The 27,251-nt window shown below is 43.8% G+C and overlaps 1 protein-coding gene across 4 annotated transcripts in view; it reads right to left on the reverse strand.

The window, feature by feature from the left end:
- FHL2 (four and a half LIM domains 2) overlaps positions 1-27,251 on the reverse strand; it is a 74,557-nt gene that overhangs the window by 29,485 nt on the left and 17,821 nt on the right. The window contains exons 1-2 of one of the 4 annotated variants that reach the window (XM_053924085.1): positions 17,380-17,404; positions 8,903-9,082 (exon numbers count right to left, since the gene is read on the reverse strand). In XM_053924085.1, the coding sequence (XP_053780060.1) occupies positions 8,903-9,058 (156 nt within the window). In that variant the 5' untranslated portion in view covers positions 9,059-9,082; positions 17,380-17,404. Of the gene's footprint in view, positions 1-8,902; positions 9,083-9,961; positions 10,102-16,844; positions 17,260-17,379; positions 17,405-27,251 lie in introns of those variants that run through there. The other 3 variants (XM_024571811.4, XM_053924086.2, XM_045204696.2) reach the window with 3 other exon arrangements.

Below are 27,251 nucleotides of genomic sequence, written 5' to 3' on the forward strand. Positions count from 1 at the left end.
TAGTTCCTCAAAAAGTTAAAAATAGAACTACCATATGATCCAGCAATTCCACTTCTGGATGTACGCCCACGGGAATGAAAGCAGGGGTCTACAGACCCATGTTCACAGTAGCATTATTCACAATGACCAAAAGTGGGAGCTGCCCAACTGTCTACCGATGGATGAATGGATAAACAAAATGTGCAAATGTACACTGGACCATTACTCAGGAAAGAAAGGGAATCCTGACATGTGCCACAATGTGGGTGCACCTTAACCCAGACACAAAAAGACAACTGCTGTATGATTCCACTTACATGAGATGCCTAAAGCAGCCAGATTTGTAGGGACAGAAGGCAGAGTGGCGGCTGCCAGGGGCAGGGGGCGGAGGGGAGGAAGAGTCATTGTTTAGTGGGGACAGTTGCAGTTTGGGAAGATGAACAGTTCTGGAGATCTGCTGCCCAACAATGTGAATGTACTTAACATTGCGGAAATGTGCACTTTAGAAGGGTTAAGACGGCACGTTTTACATTATATGCATTTTACCACAAATTAAAAAATTAAATATTGAGTTTTGATTGTTACGTAGCAGGTGAAAACACTTTTTCAGACATTAACTGGGTTCCCCCTGTGCAGACCAGTCACCCCATAAAGGCTTGCTACTGTGGAAAAGCTGCAAAACGTTCTCTGTGTTCCAAGAATCACTGCCCGCCTTCGATGAGACACGCAGAAGGGCGGTGAGGGGAGAGGGGAAGGTCAGAGGCCTGCTCCCTGGAAGGTGGTCTAGTGTTGCCCAGGGAGTCGGCAGTGCACAGTCGGGGGCTAGAAGCCGTTGGTGAGAAGCAAAGGAAAGGAAATACGAAGTTAAGGACATTTGCCTGATGCGGCTGACCTTAAGAAAAACTGAGGGAGAAACCTCCTCAGAGGACATCGCGAGAGCAAAGCCACCAGCTGTCATCACAGTCTCTGCCCTGGTTAGCGAGTCCCCAGATGAGGAAAGAGCATCAGAGTGGTGAGTGTGACTGAACAGTCAAGGTAAAGCTAATTTTAAACTGTTCACGTAATTCAAAAGCACCATAGAAATCCATCTTTCCTACAGTCAGCATTTCTGGCGTGAAAACACAATAGCTACTGTTTAAGGCTGATTTACTGACATAGACATTTGACACTAGGAAGTGTGTCCCTAAATTCAGGTACTAACGACAAGTCCTTACTATATTGTAAGCATTCATGCAAGACTTCCATACTTCTAAAGGCCACACTTCCTGTGCTCACTCGTGCTCTCTTGGTCTCCAGGCCCTCAGGGAGCTGCTGCCTTCCTCAAAATGACCTGATTTATAAACCCAAGAGGGGTACAGCCATCTCTGCTTGGCTTCAGCTTGAGAAGCTGACTTGCACTTCAGGCTGTCAGAAAGCAAATGCCTGGAAGTGCTTCTCGTCCTGCCATCCCCCTTCCCAAGATGCTTTTCCAGTTGACCAGGGTTAGGCTATTGAGGCATTCCTTTCCTGGGGCCACTGCAACTCACCTGCACAATTCCCCTGCACACACACACGTCTTTCTGCAATTACACAAAACAGTCCCTGAATTGTTCATTCAAGGATCTTTGATAGTCTTCAAAACATTCTGACAAAATATTCTCCCTGAAAATAAATATCGAACTATGACCATAAATTTAAAATTTCTCTGATTTTCTTAAATTTCATGATATGCAATAAATAAAAATAATCTTTAAATAAGCTTGCATCGCTGTTGGTGGTGGGTCCTCAGTAGGAATACGATGGGCCCACCCCTCTGTTCCAGCTGCAGACACTGGTCAACTTCCCAGGCCCACGACATCTGAGTGGCGGCTGCATGCAGGCAGGGGTGCAGCCTTCTCACTCACTCCACATCTGCTGTAGCATGAGTGCCCCCTGGAGGCCATGGCAGGTGTCTAAAACACCTGATGTATTTCATCCTACTGCCTCAACTCAAGGCTCCAGATTCTGGCTGCAAAGACTGAATGAGTTAATGCGTTACTACATGTAAAGCATTTTAACACATGACAGTTATACAGTAAAGCAGATACACCAGTCATATATAACTTGGTTTCCTGTAATTGCTCAATTAACGTTAGTATTAGCTTTTATTCAGATCATAGCTACTGACAAAAACGGTTGCCTCAAAGTGTTGCTGGATGAAATTCCATGTACTCACAAAAATAGTACCATGGATTAGAATTTCCTGCACCTTAAATCTCCCATGCTAATAACTACGACTCCACTTTTGTGTAGTGCTTTTAACTTCCTCAGCTCTTTTAAATCTAAAATTCTTTTTCTTAATTCCTTTTTATATGTATTGAGCCATAAATACCCTATGATATAAGGTTTTATTTTTATTTTATACATGAGCAAATTTAAATTAACAAGGCTAAAAAACCATGAACTACCTTTTCTTCAACATGCAGCCTGCAATGATCTAACAGAACCAGGTGCATATTTTTCTCATAGTTTTCGCCTGGCATGGCAGCGTCTTTACAAGCTGGTCCTAACATGTCTGCCCAGCCTTGACCTCTGCCGCAGTGCCCCTTCATCCCTCCACGCCCTTGCCCAGGCTGGCCCTTGCCCTTCCCCCTCCTCTTTCCCAACAGGCAAAACCCCCTCTGCTGTGAGGCCCAGCTCAGATATCACCTGCTCGGTGAAGGGGACCCAGCCCAAAGCAACAGTGGCTGAAGGAAGTCCTGCACCACCCACAGCTAATACAGCACCCTGAAGAGCCAACATCATACACCTCCTTCAAAATCATTATCTGGTCAATGACACTCTCAGATTTCTCTGTGATTCTCCTTTGTAGGCTCTCAGTTTGTGCTCTTTTTAGAAAGTTAAAGTTAATAAATTCATGTCACAGCCTCCTCCTGACTCACTTCTTAAGAAAGTCTACAACATGTAGGAGGTGAGAAAAGACTTCTTGGCAAGAGTAAATAAATACTGCCAGCTTTGTCTTTTTAGGGTAGGCAGAGGCTTCTGACCAGCACAGCATTTTCCTCGGAGTCTCAGTGTGAGGCACGATTTTAGGTATATGATTCCCTGCAGCTGCCAGGTAGACTGGAAATACCACAGAAAGGCCAAGAAGCTAGGTGAACCGAGTTGACTCATGTGCCTCAACCCGAACTTCAGATCGCACTCTGAAGGTTCATTCGTAGACACAGAGGCCCTTTTCCTCTGTAGTGTTCTCAGCTCCACAGAGAGTTTTACGTTTGGTTCTCAGACTGAGGTAACCTCGTCTGGTCTTGTCAATACTGTTGTGTATGGAGCACACTGTGGGGTCCCCAAAAGTGAATGTAATAGAAATATCACTTTGATGCTGGAGGTCCGAGGTTAAGAAGTGCAGATTCGCTGACAGACTTTCAAAAACTTAAAAATCTCCTAAAAATGTCCTGGTTTAAAAGTCTTCCAGAGAAAGAGGAAAGAAGAAGAAGAAGAAAAGAATCTTTTATATACCTTAGGAAAAATACCAAGGCTAATCTTATGCTCACAGAAATGTCATAAATTGCAGTAAAATGTTGATAAACAGTGTAAGATTAGGCCCAAAGACTTCCTGTCAGATTTTATATTTTCCCATTTCAGAAACACTCCTAATATGGAAGTGCTTGTGGCTTGGCCCTGAATGTGCCCTTGAGACATTAAGAGCTGAGCCATGGGGCAGTGTCCTGGAGGGACCCTTGACCCCTCAGCTCACTGCAGGCAGCTCTAGGTGGCAGGGTGGTTGCACCCTGTACCTGGCAATGGTGCTGGCACCCACTTCTCCCTCACACACTGGCTCACCTGGCTGGCAGACACTCAGCTGCTGATTTCCCAAAGCAACCACTCCTTACACCCACAAGATTCTACTTTATAAACGGATCCTCAGTGTCACTCATGCTCAGCGCATTGCAAAGAGGACCTAGGCTTTCGGATTGTCAGGTTTTCAATGGCATACTCTTTCAAACCCTTAAAGGTCCAAAGGAACAGATGATGGTAGAAACGAAGGCCCTTCCTCTGTGGAGCGCTGTTCCGTCTGTGTTAACAGTTAACTCCCCTGAGATAAGCAACCCTGTTTTCAGACATGGGAACCAAGGCCCGTAGGGGGCAAGCTGCTCAAGTCCCACCTCGGTGGGCACAATGTCACTGCTGAGCACTGTGTACCTAGGTGGGCGTGCCTTGCAGGGGACCCTTTGGTTTTCATGGACTGAGAGGTCCTTTTATAACCTATCTGGTCACCTTTGTTCCCAATTCTGATCCTGCTTTACTCATTTCCTTCAGATTTTTCTCTTATAGGAGGGTGTCTAAATAACTAAACACTTTTAGTGTTCATTACAAACTCCATAGACAAATTACATAAAACCTCTAAAAAGGTGATTCAGGGCTTCCAGCCAAGATGGAGGCGTAGGTAGACACACTGTGCCTCCTCGCACAACCAAAAGAAGGACAACAATTTAAAAACAAAAAACAACCAGATCTGACAGGAAATCGAACTGTATGGAACTCTGGCAACCAAGGAGATAAAGAGGAAACACTCATCCAGACCGGTAGGAGGGGCAGAGACGGGCAGCCGGGTCAGAGAGGACTCGCAGCACGGTGGAGGCTGGCAGACCCAGCGAGGTGGGGGATTATGGAATGGGGCAGGCCAGGCAGCAGCTAGCAGACCCCACAAGGTGGTGGCTGGCAGACCCTGTGTCCCCACATTCGCGCATAGATAAACTGGGAGGAATGGCAGGGGAGCAAAGCAGACCTCACAACCCAGGGCTCCAGCGCAGGGAAATAAAGCCTCAAACCTCTGATTGAAAACACCTGTGGGGGTTGAGGGGTCAGCAGAAGAAACTCCCAGTCTCACAGGACAGTTCATTGGAGAGACCCACAGGGGCCTAGAGCATGCACAAGCCCACCCACTTGGGAATCAGCACCAGAGGGGCCCAATTTGATTGTGGGTAGCGGAGGGAGTGACTGAAACCCGGGAGAGAGTGGAGCAGGCACCATTGCTCCCTCTCGGCCCCTCACCGACGTACAGCGTCACAGCTCAGCGACCAGCATCACCCTGCCCCGGTGAACACCTAAGGCTCCACCCCTTTACGTTACAGGTGCACTAAGACAAAAAAAGAATGGCCCAAATGAAAGAACAGATCAAAGCTCCAGAAAAAATACAACTAAGCAACAAAAAGATAGCCAACCTATCAGATGCACAGTTCAAAACACTGGTAATCAGGAAGCTCACAGAATTGGTTGAATTTGGTTGCAAATTAGATGAAAAAATGAAGGCTATGCTAAGAGAAACAAAGGAAAATGTACAGGGAACCAATAGTGATGGGAAGGAAACTGAGACTCAAATCAACGGTGTGGACCAGAAGGAAGAAAGAAACATCCAACCAGAAAAGAAAGAAGAAACAAGAATTCAAAAAAATGAGGAGAGGCTTAGGAACCTCCAGGACATTTTTAAATGTTCCAACATATGAATTATAGCGGTATCAGGAGAAGAGGAAGAACAAAAAGTTGAAAACTTATTTGAACAAATAATGAAGGAGAACTTCCCTCATCTGGCAAAGGAAATGGACTTCCAGGAAGTCCAGGAAGCTCAGAGAGTCCTGAAGAAGCTGGACCCAAGGAGGAACACACCAAAGCACATCATAATTACATTAGCCAAGATTAAAAAGAAGTAGAGAATCTTAGAAGCAGCAAGAGCAAAGGACACAGTTACCTACAAAGGAGTTCCTGTAAGACTGTCAGCTGATTTCTCAAAAGAGACCTTACAGTCAAGAAGGGGCTGGAAAGAAGTATTCCAAGTCATGAAAGGCAAGGACCTACATCCAAGATTGCTCTATCCAGCAAAGCTATCATTTAGAATGGAAGGGAAGATAAAGTGCTTCCCAGATAAGGTCAAGTTAAAGGAGTTCATTATCACCAAGCCCTTATTATATGAAATGTTGAAGGGATTTATCTAAGAAAAAGAAGGTAAAAAATAGGAACAGTAAAATGACAGCAAACTCACAAAATTTTATTTATATTACCTGTTCTCAACTAATCCACTGACCACAAAAACAAATGGTTTTTAACCTTTGAGATTTCAGCAAGTCTTCAGAGTAACTAAGTAGAAGTAAAGAATATTATTGAGTGAGTGCATACAAGTGATATTCAAACATATGTAATCTAACTACAGCAATAGGTCCCCAAGTCTTATCTATCTCATTTAAGATAGTCAATACCCACAAGATTAGCCTGTATCCTAAAGGCTGGCCAATATTTTATTTTATTTATTTTTTAATCCTCATGAGAATTTTTATTATTATTGATTTTAGAAAGAGAAGAAGAGAGAGAGACATTAATGTGAGAGAGAAACATCGATCAATTGACTCCCGTTCATGCCCTGACCAGGGATCAAACCACAACCTTTTGGTGTACGGGATGATGCCCCAACCAACTAAGTCACCCGGCCAAGGCACAGGCTTGCCAATATTTAAAAATTATACATATGCCATGTCCTTCAGAGGTAGAGTTAAGTGAGCTTATGGGGCCTACCTGTTTTAAGAAAAGAGGATGCCCACCAGATCTGCCAGATCTGCCTTCTCCCTTGAGAGGCCTGCCTTTGACTTTACTTCCTGAAGTAACAGAAATTTTTTTCTACCACTTTTGCTTTCTCCACAAAGTCAACTACATAATTATTTCTGAAAATCAAGAAGGCCATTGCAAATATTCAAAAGCACCAAATGGCAAGATCTAACTTCAAGTCAACATCTCTTTTTCTTCTAAAATGTAGAAAATCACATGGCATAACTCCACATATAACAAACCGTTAATCTGGGTTGAAAAGTTCAGCATGATTAACTCTTCACTTTGCAGCAGCCATGTTGATTTTGGCTACATTTGGAGGATTCCTGTGTTTGCTCATAAAGTATGTGCTGAAGGATAACGAGGTTCAAGTGTCTTTCCACTAAATCATGCTGGAGAAATGGTAAGTGATTTTTGTTTTGTTTTTACATTAGTCACCAGTCAAGGATGACTAGTCCCAAATACCCAAAATGTTTCCTTTAAACTGGAGTTGTTCTTTGTCAGAACAATAGCTGAACCTCGTGCCTACTTCTTGCGCAGGTAAGGCTTTTATAAAATAATTTTTTCTCTGCCTATTAGTTCTTCTTCAAACCAGACATTTTTATTGATGTTTTTATAGTGAAAACTGATAGAAAGGGCAAAGCTTCCAAGAGGTATGTGCAGGGAATGTGTTAGGGAAAGAACAGGGAAGTAGTTGAAAGGAAAGTGGAAGTCTGAAGTTTATAGTGATACCATCAGCTGCCATTTATGGCATGCAGGGCTATGTGTCTACCTACCATAACCTTATGAAGTAGGCACCTTTGTTCTACCTCCATTTTAGAAATGTGGAAACAGGCACAGAGGAGTCAAATAGTCGGCCCGGGCTCACACAGCTAGTGAGCCACAGAGCCAGGACTGGAACCAGGCAGTATGGCATCTGGGCTCTTATGCTTGGCCTAGTCAATAAACGAAGAGGAACTAAGAATGCCTGTTGGGTACAGGGAGACATCCCCAGAAAGAGCGGGAGATAAACAGGTACTCAACTTCTACACTAGCAAGATCAGCTACTTTCTGCTCATGGTGGCCAGACTGCTGAACCATTTAAAGTTTACACAAGACGACTCTGAGTTTCATTGCTTTGACACTTGGCATGCCACTCCCGATCTGAAGCCAAAAGATACACAGCCCAGTTTGGCCTCCAGAGGCCCATGTTGCACAGCCTTTGTCTCTGCTCAGGACAAAGGCCTCTTTCCACACAAGACAAAAATTATTCCTCAATTGTCACTAAATACCTAGCAACAGAAACTGATGGTGCATCCCATAGCGTACTGCCTTTCCTTTCCTAGGAATGATACGATAAAATAAAGAAATGTAAGAAATGTGCACTGGATATTTTAGAATCGTGAATCGGTCTGCAGTTATGTATTGATATTTGTAACAACAGAGGAGAGTGACAAAGTCCCAAAAGAAGACAAAGGAATGAAAGCAGAAAAAAGTGAAACACCATAAATTGCCTTAAAGTCCATTAATCTGGGAATTCCTTTGGAGATTTAGAACCCCATTTTGTACCAAATCTGTGGCTCTCAGGATGACAGTCACCTAGTGTTTGTCACGTGTGTTTCAGCAGCTGTCTTGCAGGTGAAGATATCTGCAAACTTAGAGACATGGATGGACTCCCAGTGGCGTCCTTCAGTGGTCCAGTTTGAACTAAAGATATGCTGAGAAGTATAGGCCAGGGTTCCCAACACTCAATCCCAGGCAGTCAGCACAAAGGACCAGTGGCCTCATTGGAACCTGCTGGGCCATCCACAGCAGGAAAGCTGGGAATTCCTATGTGTGCATCTTTCCACTTGAAAATGAAACAACACAAATCCTGACCTGCCACTAAAGAGAAAAGAACCCCTCATATGTCAATGAATTTCCTGCTTTGACATGCCCCTCTATCTGGGCATCAGCTCTGGTTCACTCATGTGCACATTTCTTCATCAAACATTTATCAAGCAGCACCTGCTCCTCCTGAGTCAGCACAGAGCAAACAGTAGCAAGAAAGTGTGGCTCTCAAGCAGCTGCAGCATTGGGAGCTGGAGTGGGTGTGAGATAAGGACACGAATAACTAGAAGGTAAGAACTGTACTTAGGACACTGAGCACAAACTTCCTGGGAAAGCAAGTGCTATGGAATCAGGAGCAATCAGAGACCAACCGAGAAGAAGGAAGAGCTCAATAATACTTTTGGAAGGGTCCAAGCTCATCAGAGGGGGGGAACCAAGAGATGGAATCAATAGTTGATGAGCAGGACTTCAGCAAACTACACAGAGAGGCCTGTGGTTCTTGGGGAGCAGAAGGGGCCCAGGAGATACGGGGCACTGCTCAGGGAAGGCGCGAGGCTACCTTGCAGTCGCAGCCGATGGGCTTCCGGCACTCCTCGCATGTGCTGGCATAAAGGGCCTCGAAGCAGGCCAGGCAGTAGGGGCTCTCCTCCCTCAGGATGTACTTCTTGCCAAAGAGAGATTCTTCGCAATGGTGGCAGTCAAAGCGTTCGGTCATTTTGACACCTGATTTTTCAACAGCCTGTTGAAAAGAGGAGAAAATACGTGTCCCAGTGAGCTCACTGTGAATGCCATGCATGCTGACGCATTAGCTGTCCTGCCATCTGTCAGTATCACCCCGAGCCAAGGGGTGGCTCTCTCCTCTGGGTAGAGTTGAAACTCACCCTTGCCACGGTCATAATTTTCAATACTTTTTCAAAAAATTAGTTGAGGGCAGTTTTGTGTTTGACTGCATTCCATGGTTTTAAAGAAGTCCCAAATTTCACTGACTGTGACAGAAAAAGCTACCTCAGTTTTGGACACAAGAGCTGACATCAGAGCCCTCACTCATGTGCTTCAAATATGCCCCTGGGCCTGTGTCTTTCCTTTCTCGTTCCCCCAAACTAGAAAGGCAGGGCTAGAAACAACAGGTTCAATCTTTTCTTTTTTTTTTAATTTAATTTTATTCTTTATGTTATTTCTTCTCATTACTGTTTATATGTTCATTTCTATGAAGAGTTTCCATGGGTTCCCCTTTATGGATTCGTAAATTTGAATAGTAAGAAAACAGCAGTGGCACAACCCTTGACCTTGACATTGCATTGGGAAGCACAATCTCCTCTTGCACAAGAAAAAGTGCCATACATTCCTCAGGCAACTCATTTTCCCCAGAAGAAAAGCTCATCCTTCCACTGCCGGAGTATCCAGAAAGCAGGCCACAGGGAAAGGCCGGCTTCCAAGAACAGGGATTAGCACAGAGCAGGAAAGCCGTGGCCTCTCCCGGCAGTACCTCCCGGCTTTCAAAAAGGAACAGGAATGCATCTCCATGCCAGCCACAGTACGTATTTCCAGGGTGAGCATAGAGTGTGCATGAGCAGAGGGGGCGGGGTGGGAGTGGAGGGCCACAAGAGGAGGTTTTTACCTTTCTCATCCCATGTGCCATTCCCATATACATGTTCAAACTCTTCCAGAATGAAAAAGTCTTCTATGGAAATACTTGGTGTGGAGACATAACTTCAGGACATTAAAAACACAGAGTTGATATTCTTCTGGAATATATTCTCAGGTGGCAATATTCAATTTGTGAAAAGTAAGAAGTTTTATAAATTGTTAAATATGTAGACTGGCTGACTGTAACTCTGAGCAACGTTTCATGAACTCTAATTAAACTTTGTTCAGTTTTCCATCATTTCAAACTATTTAAGGGTGAAATTTCAGAATAATATCCTATGATGCAAATGAAGTATTGCTGCCTGGTTCATGATAACAGCAAATTTGATACTGTTTATTAATTTTGTACTGTTGTATATACAAGATCTTGACAACTATCAGCAAAGTAATGAACAATGTTCAAGCATCCAGACTTGGTTATTTCCACGTTTATAGAATAGTTATTTTCCAAGAGTATTAAACATGCAGCTGGACACACGTGGCAAGATCCACCCTTCTAAATCTCTTTTCTTGGAGTTAAAGAAAACATTGTCTGGACATTCTTGTGATAAGATCACAAGATGGGGCTCTTAAGCATTTGCATTATTATTCTGAGACTCAAAGTATAAATATCCTTTGTACTGAAGCCATCGCACTTTGTGGCATCTACATTGGCAGCTACATTGGCAGAAGACTCAATGCTTTCCTGTAATTCTTCAGTTATTGGCCTTGAAAGTGGCCTGTCCTTCCTTCCTTCCTTCCTTCCTTCCTTCCTTCCTTCCTTCCTTCCTTCCTTCCTTCCTTGGCACTGTGAGCAGGATATGAACCTGCATGGGGAGACCCCATTGGACATTTATTTCATTGCAATTCAACAGTATCCTTCCAACGTATATATTTCTCCCAATAAAGGCTGCCATTTATCAGTGGAACCAGAGGTTTATGGCCCATTCTGTTCACACATACATAAGAATAATGCCTTGAGAATCTGAAATAAAAACCATGAAAGGAGACAGAATGATAAATCATGGGATTTTAAAACCTGGAAACAATTCCCAAGATTCTCTATGACAACTACCTCACTTCATGGAAGGAAAAACTGGAGCCCAGGAATAATACTGAAAAAAGAGGATTCACATGAGTTTTCACATGACTAACTCCTGATCTAAATTGTGAGGTGGTCCCATGTGGGTTTGGACAAGCACAGGCCCTGCTTGGAAAAAGAAATAGTCTACAGACTGGACCACAAATCTCTCTAGAGTACCATGTTTATGTTCTCAAGCCAGTAAAAGGGGTGAACCTTCTTTCCTTCAAGGCAATGGCCATGATATTTATACACCTGGTATCTATTTGCTTACCTCCTCCAACTGCACGGGACCAGGACAGAAATAATTGAAGGGAGTCAACTCTGGGCACAAGGAAGGGGGCTCCATGTCTGCTCAAAATGTGACTGAGGCTATCCTGAGACAATGTTATCGTCGCTGATTCTGACTCCCAGCAGGAACAGTGAGGCTGCGACCTGCTCAGAAGGTCCAACTGGGATGAGGCACTTGGCCCAGTGGTTCAGGTCCCCTTTCAGTAGATTTTTTCCTGACTATGGTGGATCTCTCTCCCTCCTGGCTCATTATCTTCTCTAAGAAGTTACTACAATTTCAATGAGTAGAAGAACACTTCTGCTTAAACCAACAGGTGGGGTGTAAGGTGAGCACCCATCATTAATTAGGAACAGGGCAGGATACACTTTATCTGAGAAGGTCCTCTTACAGATTTCCAGACAATTCTATGAAGCACAAACTCTAAGAGTCAAAAGTTAAGTAGCCCATAAGCTAATGAGAAAACGAAGGGCTTCCCTTTTGTCACAAAAGTGTTTAAAACCAGTTCTCCCTTAATCAAATGCTACCAAATCAAATATTTTGCATATTTAAAGTTACACTATCAATCTAAAGCTTCTTGTTAATAAAAAAATTTATCTATAGCTCTACATTAGAAGCCCCCTGTAACTTTCCATTTAAAAATAATTTACAATTTTATTCATTGATTTTAGAGAGAGGGAAGAGAGAGGAGGAAGAGGAGAGAGAAAGAGAGAGAACACTAATTTGTTGTTCAACTTATTTATGATTTATTGGTTGATTCTTGTATATGCCCTGATGGGGGATCAAACATCGAACGTGCTACCTCGGCATATCAGGACGACACTCTTAACCAACTGAGCTACCCAGCCAGGGTAACTTTACATTTTTAAATCCAATAGAAAACCTGAGTATTCATTCATTCAAGAAGCATCATTGAGCTGGAACTGGGTGTCAGAAGTTATTCAAAGTGCTGGAGGTACAAAGATGAATAAGGCACAGGCCTTGCCTGAAGAAACCTGTAGTCTGGTGAAGAAAGCAGATATGTATCAGACTGTAAGTCTCCCTGCTCTGGACAGTGATGGAGAGATGCACAGGGCACTGCCGGCACACAGGGGAGGAGCCCCGAGCCACCTCACCTGGGAGGGCAGGGCAGGCTTCCTGCAGGAGACATTCCCTGTGTTGGAAAAGGTTAGCCAGCTGGTACTGCATGCCAGGAGACAGAGTGAGCAAAGGCATGGAGATAAGAAACAGGGAAGGGTGAGTACACACCCTAAGAAGATGAGAGTGAGGGGGCTTAGTTAAAAATAGCAATGATGAAGCTGAGAAGATATTCAAAGGCCCAGAAAAGGAGGGTCTGTGGCTTGACCACGAACACGGATAGGCCCGTGGGCAATGGGTTTTAGTATGTTAGCTCCCAAAAGCCTGTAGTGAGTGTGGAGGGGACACAGGCTCCACTGAGAGTTTGCTGTGTAGAAGCCTGGCATTGTTATGTAGGATTGGGGGAGACAGACTGAGGGGCAATGACTCTTTTAAAATGTTTTCAGGGTGTCAGAGTCCACTTCTGAATTGTTTCTTCAGATAAAAATCAGACATCTTGGTTCTGAAAGGGCTGTAATAACCTAGTTGGGTATAATCACTGACCTCTCTGAGTCTCAGCCTCCTTCCTGACAGGTTACATGTCTGTCACTCCTGGTCATTACCCAGGACACAGAAATGCTGGCATGAATAAGCAACAGCGTGCAAGAAACAACCCAAACAAAGGTTGTGACTGCTGACTTATTAGTTCATTGAATCAAGTCCAAATTTCTGTGTCCTGGAGTTCTCATCCCTTATGAGGGTTAAATCATTCTCTGATGTCTTTCCCCCTTGGGCTCTGAACAACCATCGTCTTTGAAAAAGCTGGACCTTAGGGAACAGGTTTGGCTCCAGGCAAAACTAGCTGCACATGGGCTGGCAGCCCCATGGCCTGGAGAGTTCTCTGATCCCAGTCTCTGTCGGTTCAGTGTTCAGTCAGATGCAAGAATAACGGTTCAGAGAGTAAAGGGGCAAAGATGCACTGGGCCCACCTCCTGAGAAATAATTACTATTTAAAAGTCTACAATTTGAAATGTGGGTAATTTTTTTCTCTCAGATTTGAAAACTGTAAAACAAAGTTTGAGAGGGAAAGTGTCAGAGCTAGGAAGAGAGAAGAGAAACATGAAGAAGATGGGAGGGGAAACATAAAGAGACAATGAGGGAAGTAGAGGTGGTAAGGAGTTGAAGGAGGAGAGGCAAGGACATTGACAGCCAGGACGCTTGTCCATTTGTTTTGATCAGAAAGATTTCCTGAGACTCAAAGGAGGGGGGCCAGCATGGTGGATTTCAGGAGCTTGCCCCATCCTTCCCGCCCAGGTGACCGTTTTTGGCCACCTTGATCCAACTTGGCCAGATTCGTAAAAAAATACTCAGTTAAGCCTCCTTTCCAATGCTCTTTTCTTCAACTACCTACTTTGGTCTAACCCCAAATATGTTACTTCCCTCCTTCCCTCCCAAACCCAAGTGTTTTTCTCTATCAGCTGTGATTTAGGAGACTCCTCTAACAGTCAATTCCTAAAGAGAAGCCTGTGCATGTTCCCAGACCCTAACCCCAGCATGAGAAGCTTCAGGAAGTCCGTCCTGACAAAGCCATGGTCATCTTTAAATGCCATCAGGGACCCGCTAGGAAATCCTATCCCTTATCAACCATCAACCAGAGCTTTTTAGAGATACCTAAGAAAATTAGTCTGTTGCATGTGGACCCTTTTTAGACATGTATTTAAAAATACAGTGCTTTCATGACACTGTGTGACTGTCTGTATCCAAAGCATAAGTGCTGCAAAGGTGGGCACTATGTATCATTGTGGCCCTCATGGTGACACAGGGTCAGGTGCTTCATAAATCCTCACAGAATGAGTGAACAAATGGATGGACGAATGAATGAATGAGTGAATGAATGAATACCAATATCCCAGAGGACAAACACATGGGCAAAAATCAAGAATAAAAATGAGGAATGTCTTTAGAGAATAATCCACGTGCACAGCAAACCAATGTAATGTGCTTTGGAATCTGATGCTGTTGAACTTTCTAATGTAGTAGATCCTCAGCTTCATTCTTCCTCTTCTATCATGGGTCTCTTTCCCTCTTCCAGATAAATGCTGCTTCCACAGCCAGAAGAACTTTCGTCTTTGTGTTTGGATTCTAAATCCTTGTGAACACACAGCTGGCTGGTAGAAACACCCTCACAGACACACAGAGAAATAATATTTGTGTCTGGGCACCCCATGGGCCAGTCGAGTTGACATACAATTAACCATCGCAGGGGCTACAATCCAAATTCGTAATTTAAAAAAACAGAGCCCATTCACATGACCACCCCAAACTCACGTTGCCAGCTTGGCCTCCAGGAAGAGCAGACTCTTGGGCACTTGAGAAGAGCCCATGTATTTTGTTCAAGGTGGTCATCTTGAGGAAGTGACCTCTCAGTGGAATTCCACATGATAAACGGGCTTTGTAAAATTCTTGTAATAAAACTACAGGAAGTATCCAGTATCTCTTTTTGTTCACCCAAGTGCAAGGAACTTTGTATCTCACAGCACCTGAGTTAGAGAGAAACTTTCCGACTCCAGTCTCCCTTGCTGACAAATAAATGAGTCAGCTTGAGTCCCAGAGGCTGGGCAACTGACCCTTGGTGCCAGCAGGAATAGAACCCAGGCCTCCTGAGGCCCACTCTAGTCTTTTTCAATATCCTAATGGGCATTTTACTTTGCAAGTTAGATTTCTTTCAATACTGGAAGTGACTTAACAAGCAATCTTGGGTCAAAGTATGCAATGGAATATTCAGGTGGGCTCTCAGTAGTTCAGTGGTTAGAACTCAGGCTCTGGAGTTAAGCTGTCTGGGGTCAGACCTCAGACCCACCATTTAAGGTTGGAAAACCTTCAGCAAAAGCTACTTTAATCTCTCTGTGCTTCAGTTTATCTGTAAAAGTGAGGACAATATCAAGTACGTAACACTGCCTACGATGTGCAGACTTGATAACAGCCCCAAGAGAAAGACACTATCATATCTGTTTCTAGTAGAGGAAACTGAGGCATGGAGAGATTCGGTGACTTAGCTAAGGCTGCATGCACTGCTTGTGGATGAGGGACGGGGACATGAACTCTGGCAGCCTACCTGCAGTGAATGCACACCCACTAGTCAGTCACACCTGCCTTCTGGCATATTTGTGCATATTAAGTGAGATTGTGGACATGATTGCCTAGAAGAGTGCCCAGTCCTCAGTAAGCCAAAGTAGCCCTTATCAACAGGCTGCTGAGTGAAAGCATTTTAAAGCACCACAGATTAATAAACACTGTGGAAACCCAATTCTATACCTTCATTGAGAACCCTTAAAAGTTCAGGGTGAGCTAAATCTGGAAAACATGGTGAAAAATATTTTATATAAGTGCACAATGTAATGTTCTTCATTAAGTTTGGTTTTATGGAAGTTTAATTGTCCAACCAGAAGTCCCTGTATCTCTAAGACTTGCCTCAAGTGTTTTTGGTCTAAACCCCCTTCAGGATAGCAAAGTCCTCCCTCTAACATATTACTGCAAAGCCCAGGCCAGGAGATGCAGTGCCAAGGTGACAAAAGGATCTGGCCTTGTGTCTTGAACAGTCTCCTGATTATAAGCCCACACTGTGATTCATGCCCCAAGGTAGGTAAATGCAAGGGAGTGGAGCACTGGAAGGCAGCTGTGTGACTTTCCTTCAACCTTGGCTCCGCTCCTTGGGATGGAAACCCATGGTGGGATGTGAAAGTAAGTATGATTGTTCTTCATTTAAAATGGGAAACAATATTCGACAATCTCTGTCGGCAATGTCAGATATGCTAAGATATCACACAAGCTCAACTTAAGATGAGGGCTTTTTTTTTCGTTTAAAGTAGCCCATTTTGTTAAATGCAGTGGTTAATTTTTTAATTTTCGCACGAGTTAATGCATAAGGTCACACCACAAGCTCCACTTCTTTCTGCGAAGGAGAAGGGTTCGGACACCCAGCACAGACAGATGAGGGCCAGAGTCAAGGTCTTCGGGGTGGGGGAACGATTACTTCCCCACGCTGGACCCTTGGCCGGCCTTAACCAAGGTATCGCTCGTGGGTGGCACAGCCCCTGCTGGACACCCAGTGATGACCCATCTAGCCTGCTCAGGGACTTCAGGCCTCCCTCCAAGGATGAGGCGGGGGTCCCTCCGGCCTACAGTACCCCGCCCCGAGGCCTCCCCACCGCGATTCAGCTTCCTTCTTCCCGAATCTCCTTCAGTCGTTCGGCTCCCCTGTCCCCAGGTCTCCTCCACCGCTGGGCCCCCTATCCCCGGGTCTCCCCCAACCGCTCGACTGCCCTGTCCCGGGGTCTCTCCCAAGGCTAGCCACCTCGCTCTCCCGATCTCTCCCACGGCAGGGCTTCCCTGTCCCCACTAAGCGGGTGGAGCCGTCTCCCGCTCGGCGGCTGGTTCGGTGGCACTCACCGCTCAGCGGGCAGGCGCTCTCAGACGCGGCGCGACGGAGGTTCGGGCTGGCGGCGGCAGCTGCTCCGGGGTGCAGCTCCGCAGCCTGCTGAGTGGAGCGCAGCCTCCCGCCCTGGCGAACCCCCGCGTGTCATTTGACCATATAAGGAGAAAGACGCACGCCTCCGAGACGCCGGCAGCGCGGCTCGCCTCGCCGGCCCCGGGTGCGGGGGCGCGCTGGGGCTAGCGCCCTGGCCCTCCTCGTCGCCGCGCCGCGCCCGCTTCCCGCTGCGGCGCGCACGGATTTGGACTCCTGTTAGCTTTGGCTTTTCCCTCGTTCCATCGGGGTCTACAGCTCATCGGGTGACGCGCAGTTTCCCCCCTGTAGTTGGCTCACAGGGTCCAGTGTGGGGCGAGGGCCCCGGGACGCGGCAGCGTCGACCTAAGGACCCTCCGGGCACAGTGGCAGGAATCTGCGGGGTTTGCGCAAGGAGAGGCAGGCCGAAGGCTGAGAAGGCGCGGCGAGAGGCGTGAGGGATGGAAAAGGGCCACTTACACCTCTTTCGAGGCGGGGGGGTCGGGAGGAGGCCCCGGAGACGTATTTGCACGGTGGGTGTTTTTCCATCTTGCACTGCAGACCCCTCTCTGCTACGAAGTAAATCCAGCTGATGGCCCACAAACATGGATAATGCCACGTTCTTTGTTCCGCTAGAGAGGGGACAGGAGAAGGTCCAACCCCCAGCACTCCAGGGGCGAGGGGGCTCTCTCAATGTTCTGTTGTCCTCTCTGGGCGAGGGAAACAAAACTGAGGTGGAGAGCGACACAAAACCCAGGCCCTCTGCCTGACACACAAACCCACACACCACACGGCAGTGGCAGGAGCGGGGACACAGGCCGAGCCCCGTGCCTGGGAAAGGGCGCGTCCGGAACGAAATGTTTGTTCTTAAGTAGGTGGCTAGCATCCGCCCTTAGGCACAGGTGGAAGGTGAGCCTGACGGACAGCGAAGGCATAACAGAAATACTGTGATCAGACACATTATGCTTAATATTCAGTGGACCTCAGAGAAAGAAAAACTAGTTGATTGTTCCCTCTCGGTTGACACTCAATAGCTAGAGATTTTTCAGAGGCTCCTCGATGGGTCTCCAGCCAATCACAAAATTTGAGAGCCACCATATTAGCTTCCACTTCCTGAGCACTAGCTCTGTGTGGTATCTTATTTGATCCTCATCCTTTTGAGGCACTGGATTTTATACTAAGGACCACATGAGAGAGATTTGCTCACAGCCTGGGGGTAATCATCATGCCAGAGCCTGTCAGATGGCAAAAGCATGCAAGGATCTCACAGGACATGAAATGCCCCTCACGCCATGGGTGACTCCAGTGCCCTCCAGAGGGCTAAGATATGAACTCAGACAGAACCAGGTGTGGGGGATCCAGCCTTCCCTCCCCCTTCCTTTCCTGAACCTCTCAGCTCCTCACCAAGATGGGAAGTGTGATCTTCTAATCTGAATTCCCACTGGCCATCAAGGCAGGCCAGTACCTTGAAATTCAGAACAAAGTGTGTGTAGAACAGACTTTCTCTCTGACAATATCTAGATTTGTTGTTTGTATAGCTGAAAATTACAAGATGATCTAATTCTCAAATGGTGCGTCTAAAAAAAAGTTTAAAAATTATTGAAACATTTTCTGCATTTATCTTCTTTCTTTTGGCTAACTTTATTTTATTTAGTTTTCTCATTTTTTATTCATTCATTTTCATTTTATTTTTTAATATAGCTATTTAGTTGTATAAATCTTCTAATAACTGCTTTAACTGTGCCATACAGATTCTGATATGTTGTATTTTTTTTATTATTAAGAAATTCTGCAATTTAATTTTGTATTTCACTTTTGTCCTAAAGGATAGAAAAACATATTAAATGAACTTATGAAAATGCAATTAACAAAATCCAGACTGCGGAAGCAAATTTATCCAGTTTCTACAGTAATGTCATTGAAGAAAGAAAGGAGGAGAGAGATGGAGGAGGAAACCAAAAGATTAAAAAAAAAAGACTAACCAATTGCAGTGAATGGGTGAACCTAAGAAAAAACTATTTAAAAATAAATTTTCATGAAACAATCCAGAATTAATAAATTAATAAACTACTATTAATTTGTTTTAAGTGTGATAATGAAGTCACACACACTCGTTGTTCAAGTCCTTACTTTGCAGAAGTACTGCCATATTCACCAATGAAGTAACATTATGTCTGGGGTTGCTTCAAAATAATTTGAGTTGCAGGGGATGGGTGGGATACACACACACACACACACTATATATATATATATATATATATATATATATATATATATATATATATGTATACTATTTTTATACACACTATATGTACATAAAATAGTATCTGCCATGGATTAATAGTAACCATTGAAGCTGGGTGACAGGCATGTGGGGTTCATTATACTAGTGTAGCTCCTTTTGCAAGGCTTAGAAAATTCCATAATGACCATTCTAAAAATTATAAATACACATACTATTTGCCTTTAACCCAGCATTTCCCCTTACAGGAAATTATCTTACAGATTGGCTTGCTCATGTGTAAATTGATATTCACATGAGAGGAGTCATTATGGAATTGTTTGTAAATAATAGTAAAATACTGGACCATGTTATATATTTATTAACAGGGCCTAGTTAAATATCATATGGTACATTTTAAAATTATTTATGTGCATCTGTTAAAAAGAATGAGTTAGCTACATTGATTGATTTGACATGATCTTCAAGATATAGCAACAAAAAGTAGAGAACACTTCGTAGATAGTGACAACTGTTTGTGCTAACAATCCAAGAAAGGAAGGGAAGAAGACAATACATACATTTAATGTGGTTGCCTCTGGGGAGATATTGGGACTGACAGTATCAAGTGAAAGCAAGATTAATTTTTATTATATACCCTTTGTTTCCTTTAAATTTTGAGTTATATAAATGTATTATCCATTCAAAAGTATAAAAATATTTTTTAAATGAACACATGTGCCTTTTTTAAGAAAAATATGAAAAAAAATTTGTTAAACTGAGTTTATAGAAAGTCAGTAGGAAGTTTGTTAGAAGTAGAGGAAGAAAGAATGCAATTCTGGGCTTAATGACATGTATCTTTTCAGAACCATTTTTTTAAAAGATTTTATTTATTTATTTTTAGAGAGGGGAGGGGGAGGAGAAAGAGGAGAGAAACGTCAAGGTGTGGTTACCTCTTGCATGCCCCCTACTGGGGACCTGGCCCATGCATGTGCTCCGACTGGGAATCAAACTGGCAGCTCTGTGGTTTGCAGACCAGCACTCCAGCCACCAGCCAGGGCTTTTCTGAACAATTTTAATCAAAGGACAAACTTAAAAAATAAAATTTTACAGAACATTCTGCTAAAATGTATTTTGAAAAGTTCTATCTTGTGCAGCATTGTATTTCCCAGACCTAACAATAGTATGGCACATGGTATGTGCTTCATAAATATAGATAATGAATGGATGAATTGCAGAAGAATTGTTTAAAATGTAACAAGTCACTCATTTGGTAAGTGATTATAGTACTGTAACAGATAGAATATTATGGAAAATATAACACAATCCAAGGCATTACATCTTGATCTCTGGGATCAGGACTGGCTTTGAACCCCTATACTACCTATGACCAGCTCATGGCTTAGGGCCACCACAAGACCCGCAGTCAGCTCTTACATAAAAGTGAACTAATAACCTACGTGTTGCCAAATTTTGGGAAAGATCCTTTCACATAATGCATATAAACCACTTGGCACATAGTAGGCCCTCAGTTATCTGATGATAAAGAACAGATGAATCCAGAATAAGAAGGAAACACGAAGGTGGTTAAAAGGTAAAAACTGCCAGTTAGAAGATAAATTAGAACTGGGGATATAATATACAGCATAGTGACTATAGTTAATACCGTATTGTATGTTTGAAAGTTGTCAAGAGAGTACTGTATTTTTTGGACTACAAGACGCGCCAGACCATAAGACATACCTAGGTTTTAGAGGAAGAAAATAGGAAAAAACCCTGCTCCACCCTCACCCCTGCCCCCCGCCCCAGTGAGCCAGGTAAGCTACATTCAGACTATAAGAACATCCCCATTTTCCTCCCAAATCTGGGGGCGGGGTAAGTGCGTCTTATAGGCTGAAAAATACGGTAGATCTTAAAAATTCTCATCATAAAAAAAATTGTAACTATATGTGGTGATGGATGTTAACTAGATTTACAGTGATGGTCACTTTGTAATGTATACAAATATCGAATCATGATGTTGTATACCTGAAACTAATATAATGTTGTATGTCAATTATGTATACCTCAATTTAAAAAAGAAAACATACTTAGTTCTCATCAGAAGGGACCATTAGGTTTAGTGCTGTTCTAAAGATAAAAGGCTGCCTTTTTGAGGTAAAAATTCTCTGCTATAGATATTATAAAAGGCTAATTCACGGAGAAAAAATTAAGAAATTGTATTTTCTGGGAAAGTGATCAAGTGGCAACTCTGATAGGTTATTCAAGGTCTTCTGTTTATTTCAGTTCTCCTGTAATTCTTTCACCAACCAACGCGACCCTAACTTCTTCCTCTCTGGCTGTGGAGGTTTCAGAGAGAGGCATATCTAGGAAGGGAGGAAAGAAAGGGAAGAATTTATGGTGTAGGCCAGTGGTTCTCAAAGTGTAGTCTGGGACCAGCCACCGCAAGATCAGAGGGAAACTTGCTAGAAGTAAACATTCTTGGGCCCAGCTCTGTGTTTCAACAAGCCCTGCAGGTAATTCTGATGACTGAGAGTGCTTCTGGGTAAAATGCCCTGGAGGGATTCCAACTCTGGACTCAGTAATTTACCTGAAACCTAGGAGATGTCCGTTTCTGTGGAGGTGGGGAGTGGGAACAGAGGTAGACTAAACACAGACAAGACTCAGCAACTCTAAATCCGATAGCAAGTATTACTCACTCTGTCAGCTACAAAATTTACAAGACTAAAAGTTCCAGCCTGTGTCTCAGTGATACAAATGCTGAAACTTAATTCTCTCCACAGAGAGGCAGGGAGGAAGCCAGAGCTTCCTGAAATAGCCAAGGACTGCAGACCAGATGGTGGGTGGTCAGGTGGACCAGGGAGGCTGGTGGGCCAAGACCCACAGCACCAGCTCAAGGAGACCTGACCATCACCAGGAAGAAAGAGAAATCTGTGAAAACGCAGGGTTGTGGGGGCAGGGTACAGTCAAACCTCCCTACCTTAGTTACCCTAACTGACCACTTCAATGAAGATTTTTAGAGCACTTTTATTCCAGTGGAGATGGGGTTTCTCACAGGCAGTTCCACCCACTCAAACCCTGGGCAGGAAACTAGTGGATGATTTGCCCCTGATTCAGAGGTAATCATTCTTAATTGTCTCATATGGTTGGAGGGTGAATGTGTCAGATCGTAACAACTTGTGGTCAAAGGGTGAATTCTCCCCACGTTCCCTGGAGGGGTGTGGGGTCAGGAGGCAGGTCTTTGGAAGCTTCCCCACAACATAGCACCAGACCCCAGTGTGGTGGCTCAGACACTTGGACTCACCTTTCCTGAAAGCACTACCTTCCTGAACGAAGCAGGAAAACCTCTATGGAAGATGACTCTGCAGGCAGGATGGTCACCTGCCTGTGCCAACGACCTTCATCTGGTTATAGCTACATTCTAGTAGGACCCAGATGTTGGCCCATTGCCTGTTAGATTTTCAGGAAAAAATTAGCCCTTTACAACAGCACACTCTTTTCCTTCCCTTCCCCTTTGGCCATGCTCTGGTTAAGAGGGAAAATGCTTGGCTCTTCCTTAAGACACAGTTTCCATATCTCATTTCTTCACTCTCTTTTTTTTCACAAGCTGATTTAATGGATGCAAAGTGTCAGTGTTTAAAGTCTGAAAATATGTCTGACTCTGAGCCAAATCCACAAATAACTCCATGAGTCTGACTTTGCCATCATTGGTTAATCTTATTTGGAGCACTTGATACAAGTTTCCACGTGGCTTTGATAACTTGTTAAGAAAGTTTCTCACTGGGGTCTTAATGACCAATAAAATGAAACCATTTACACTGCAGTTGCGGTCAGTTGTGGGTCAGCGAATGATGCTGGACTGTTTCAAATGAAAACTATTTATAATGTGGACCCAGAAAGCTTGCTTCCTATTTGAGAGCATTTGTCTCTGATTTTAGTCCTTTTCTTCTGTAATCCATTCACTTCTCTGCTTGCTGGCAGTTCTTTCCCTTTTATCAGCAACACCAAAATCCATTTAAAAGAAGTGTTACTAGGACTTTTGGTTAAGATGGTGGCATAAGCAGACATGGTTCACCACTTCATACAACCACATCAAAATTACAACTAAAATATAAAACAACCATCACATAGAACCCCAGAAATCAAGTTGAATGGAAATCTGACAACTATGGAATTGAAGAAACCACATCCATCCAGACGGGGAGAAGGGGCCCAGATGCGGAAAGGGCTGGTTCCTCACCCACATGTAGTGTATAAAAATTTGGGGGGGATATCTGGGGAGCTAGGAGTCCCAGCCCCACACCAGGACCCCAAGCCTAGAGTTCCAATGCTAGGAAAATAAGTGCCCACAACTTCTGGCTGCACAAACCATCAGGCATTGAGTACGTAAAAGAAACTGCTGGAGCCCCAAGCAGTTCCTCTTAAAGAACCCAAACACAGATTCCCCTGCTCAGACTAACTCTATCTGAGCTCCAGCAACAAGGTAGCAGCTTGAAAGGCACCAGTATATACAGGGAGAAACTGAACTGTCTGGCATCAAGGCAAGGAGAGGCCATTGTCCCTTTTCTATATTCTCCCCGAACAGAGCTGGCAAGCTGGTGCCATATCTGAGACTCCATCAACCTGGCTGACACTGTTTGACCCACCTTGGAGATGCCCTGAGACTCTGCCCCACTCCACATAGGAGCCCACCCAAGCTGCTTTTCCATATGAATAGCCAGTCTTGGCTCATGCTTCAGAACTTCCTAAATCCTCTCAAACAAGCAAGAGCTGGCCTCAGTGACTCCCAGCCTGACACTAGCAGCAGCCAGCCTAGATTCACAGCTTGGCTTTGCCTGGGAATCTCCAAGCCCAGCACAAGTAGCAGCCATCTCAGATGGATTGATAGCTCAGGCAGGGTGGCTCTGGGAAAAATACAGGTGGGGGCTGACCTTGGCCTGCACCACCTGGGAAACCCCAGAGCCAGCGCACCCACTGGATAGCTACAGACCACGTCAGAGCACCACCACCCTCCCCCTGCACAGCTGATCCTCCAAGAAGGGCGAAGGTTTGTGATAATCACAGATAATCCTTACAGCTGACTGGCCTGGATAAATCCCTCTCATTGATCTCCCAACAGCAACCAAGGCTCAGCTATGAGAAAGGTGTACTCAGCCCATATGAAGGGCACATCTTGAGTACACAACTTGGGTGTTAGGAGTGGCTGTGCCACTAGACCCTATAGGACACCTACTACATTAGGCCACACTACCAAGACAGGCAGTCATAGCAGCTCTCCTAATATATAGAAACAAACACAAGGAGGCTGCCAAAATAAGGAGACAAAGAAACATGGCCCAAATGAAAGAACAGATCAAAACTCCAGAAAAAGTGCTAAACAAAATGGAGATAAGCAATCTATCAGATGCAGAATTCAAATCACTGGTCATAAGGATGCTCAAAGAACTTAGTGAGGACCTCAGCAGCATAAAAAATGTCTAGTCACAAATGAAGGAAATACTAATTAAAATAAAGAACAATTTACAGGGAAACAACAGTGGAGTGGATGTAGCCAAGAATCAAATCAATGATGGAACATAAGGAAGCAAAAAACAACCAATCAGAACAACGAGAAGAAAAAAGAACAAAAAAAAAATGAGGGTACTGTAACCAGCCTCTGGGACAGCTTCAAGCGTTCTGACATTCACATCATAGGGGTGCCAGAAGGAGAAGAGAAAGAACAAGAAATTGGAAATCTATTTGAAAAAATAATGAAAGAAAACTTCCCTAACTTTTGGTGAAGGAAATAGACATGCAAGTCCAGGAACCACAGAGAGTCCCAAAGAAGATGGATGCAAAGAGGCCCATTCTAAGACACATCATAATTAAAATGCCAAAAGGTGAAGATAAAGAGAGAATCTGAAAGCACCAGGAGAAAAGCAGTTATTTACCTACAAAGGAGTTCCCATAAGACTATCAGCTGATTTCTTAAAAGAAAACTTTGCAGGCTATAAGGGATTGGCAAGAAATATTCAAAGTCAAGAAAAGCAGAGACCTATAGCCAAGATTACTGTACCAAGCAAAGACATCATTTAGAATCAAAGGGCAGATAAAGAGCTTCCCAGACAAGAAAAAACTAAAGTAGTTCATCATCACCAGATCATTATTATATGAAATGTTAAAGGGACTTATTTAAGAAAAAGAAGATCAAGACTATGAACAATAAAATGGCAAAAAATACATATCGGTCAACAATTGAATCTAAAAAACAAATTAAGTAAACCAGAAGAACAGAGACAGAACCATGGATACAGAGAGCGTTTTGATGGTTGCCAGATGGGAGAGGTCAGTAGGGGAATAGGTGAAAAGGTTAAGGTATTAAGAAGTACAATCAGGTAGTTGCAGAATAGCTATGGGGGTGTAAAGTACAGTATAGGAAATGGAGTAGCTAAGAACTTATATGCATGACCCATGGACATGAACAATGGTGAGGGGATTGCCTGATGGAGTGGGGGGTGCTTGGTGGAGGGTGACAAAGGGGGAAAAATGAGGGCAACTGTAATAGCATAATCAATGAAATATAATTTAAAAAATAATAAAGATAGAAGTGTTACTAAGGTCTGTGCAAACCTATCAGAATCTTATTTCAAATGAAATATATTTGTGTCCCTAAAATACCTGAAGCTCTTTTTTCTTTCACAGTCTTTTTTTTTTTTTTTCCAATTAGGAGAGAAGGTTACCTGAACCTTTTTTGCATGTGGCCTCTGACAATTCTTCCTGGCATCTAGAAAAGGGAGCTTTTCATGCCTCGCTTATTTTTCAAAATGTTTATTTTAAACCACACTGAAATCTAGATATTCTTATTGAATTAACTTTATGAGTCAATAGTTTAAAATCACAAGCTCTTTCTCCTCTGCCATCAAAGTCCTTCTGTACTATTTCTCCTTTGATCGGGGTCATTAACAGGAAAACCACTGGTCTAGGTAGGAAGAGCCAGGGAGCCAGTCCCAGAGGGCAGGCTTGAGCTTGGGCTCAGGATGCCCTATGGAGCAGTGTGTGTGCCCCAGGTAACAAAAACCCTTAAACTTTGTGTGTCTCCCCATCTCACCTGTGAAACAAAAGATATACCACCTCTCTTGTTACCCTAAAGTGTTATTTCAAATTACTTAATTTTTCTCAAGTCATTTTTATGGTTAATAAATAATTAAACATTTTCTAGAATATCTCCTGTGGCTGATTCTTCCCCATGGTGTGGATTGGTGTGAGATGAAAAGCTGTATTATATGTTGCTTTATGTTCTTTTGAAAAACAAGGAGTATCTTCCACCTATTTCAGAAACTGCTTCAACATTGGACCCGAGAGCCATGACAGAGCTTTCTGGAACAGCCAAGGGCTTCTTTCTACCTCATTGCAATGGTAATTGTTGAAACACCAGGAAAAGATTTTCTCAAATAACTGACCTTGAGCTTATACTGGCATACTATCCCCCCTCAATATGTTTTAAAATTCTGAGCCATCATAACCGATGGTATTTTTGGAAATTTCTGCACAGTGAGAGATGTTGAGCAATTACTCTGTAACTGTCCCAGGTTAGCCTTGAGCCTCCTGGCAGGGATGGAGAGAGCTCCAGTGGCAAATGACCGTTGGATACCTAAAAATGTTCATCTAGGTGTTCTTAAATTTGAGGTGTCTTTTCCTTTTTCTTTCCTTTTTGCCTTCATTTCAACAATTTGAAATTATATTTTCATCTTGCTGATTGCCGTACCGTAGCCTAGTTCCCTGGCTTTGTTAGTATTGTATGAACTCAGTTCTCACTCTCATCGCTTCGTGTAGGGTGTCTGTTTCCCTGTTTCTCAATTGGTTCCTTGAATTTCCAGGTCATATTAAAAGCAGATGAAGAATATGCTTGAGAAGTGAATATGTTTGGAAAGTTATCAGGTCAGGAGAGCAGGGACTGTGATTCTAAGCTAAGCGGTCTTTGAGACCTTCTGGCTCATTCTCTTTGCTCCCATATGCTCTACCTGCAGCCAGGGTGAAAGGGGAGTGGGGAGGAAGATTTCTTTTTTCACTGAGCTCTGCTGGCAAGTTCCTCTTTATTCTTTAAAATACAGATAAAGTGTCTCCCCGAGGAAGGCTGTGCAGGGAACCGATC

Source organism: Desmodus rotundus, chromosome 5 (genome assembly GCF_022682495.2).
Source record: "Desmodus rotundus isolate HL8 chromosome 5, HLdesRot8A.1, whole genome shotgun sequence".
Lineage (NCBI taxonomy): Eukaryota > Metazoa > Chordata > Mammalia > Chiroptera > Phyllostomidae > Desmodus > Desmodus rotundus.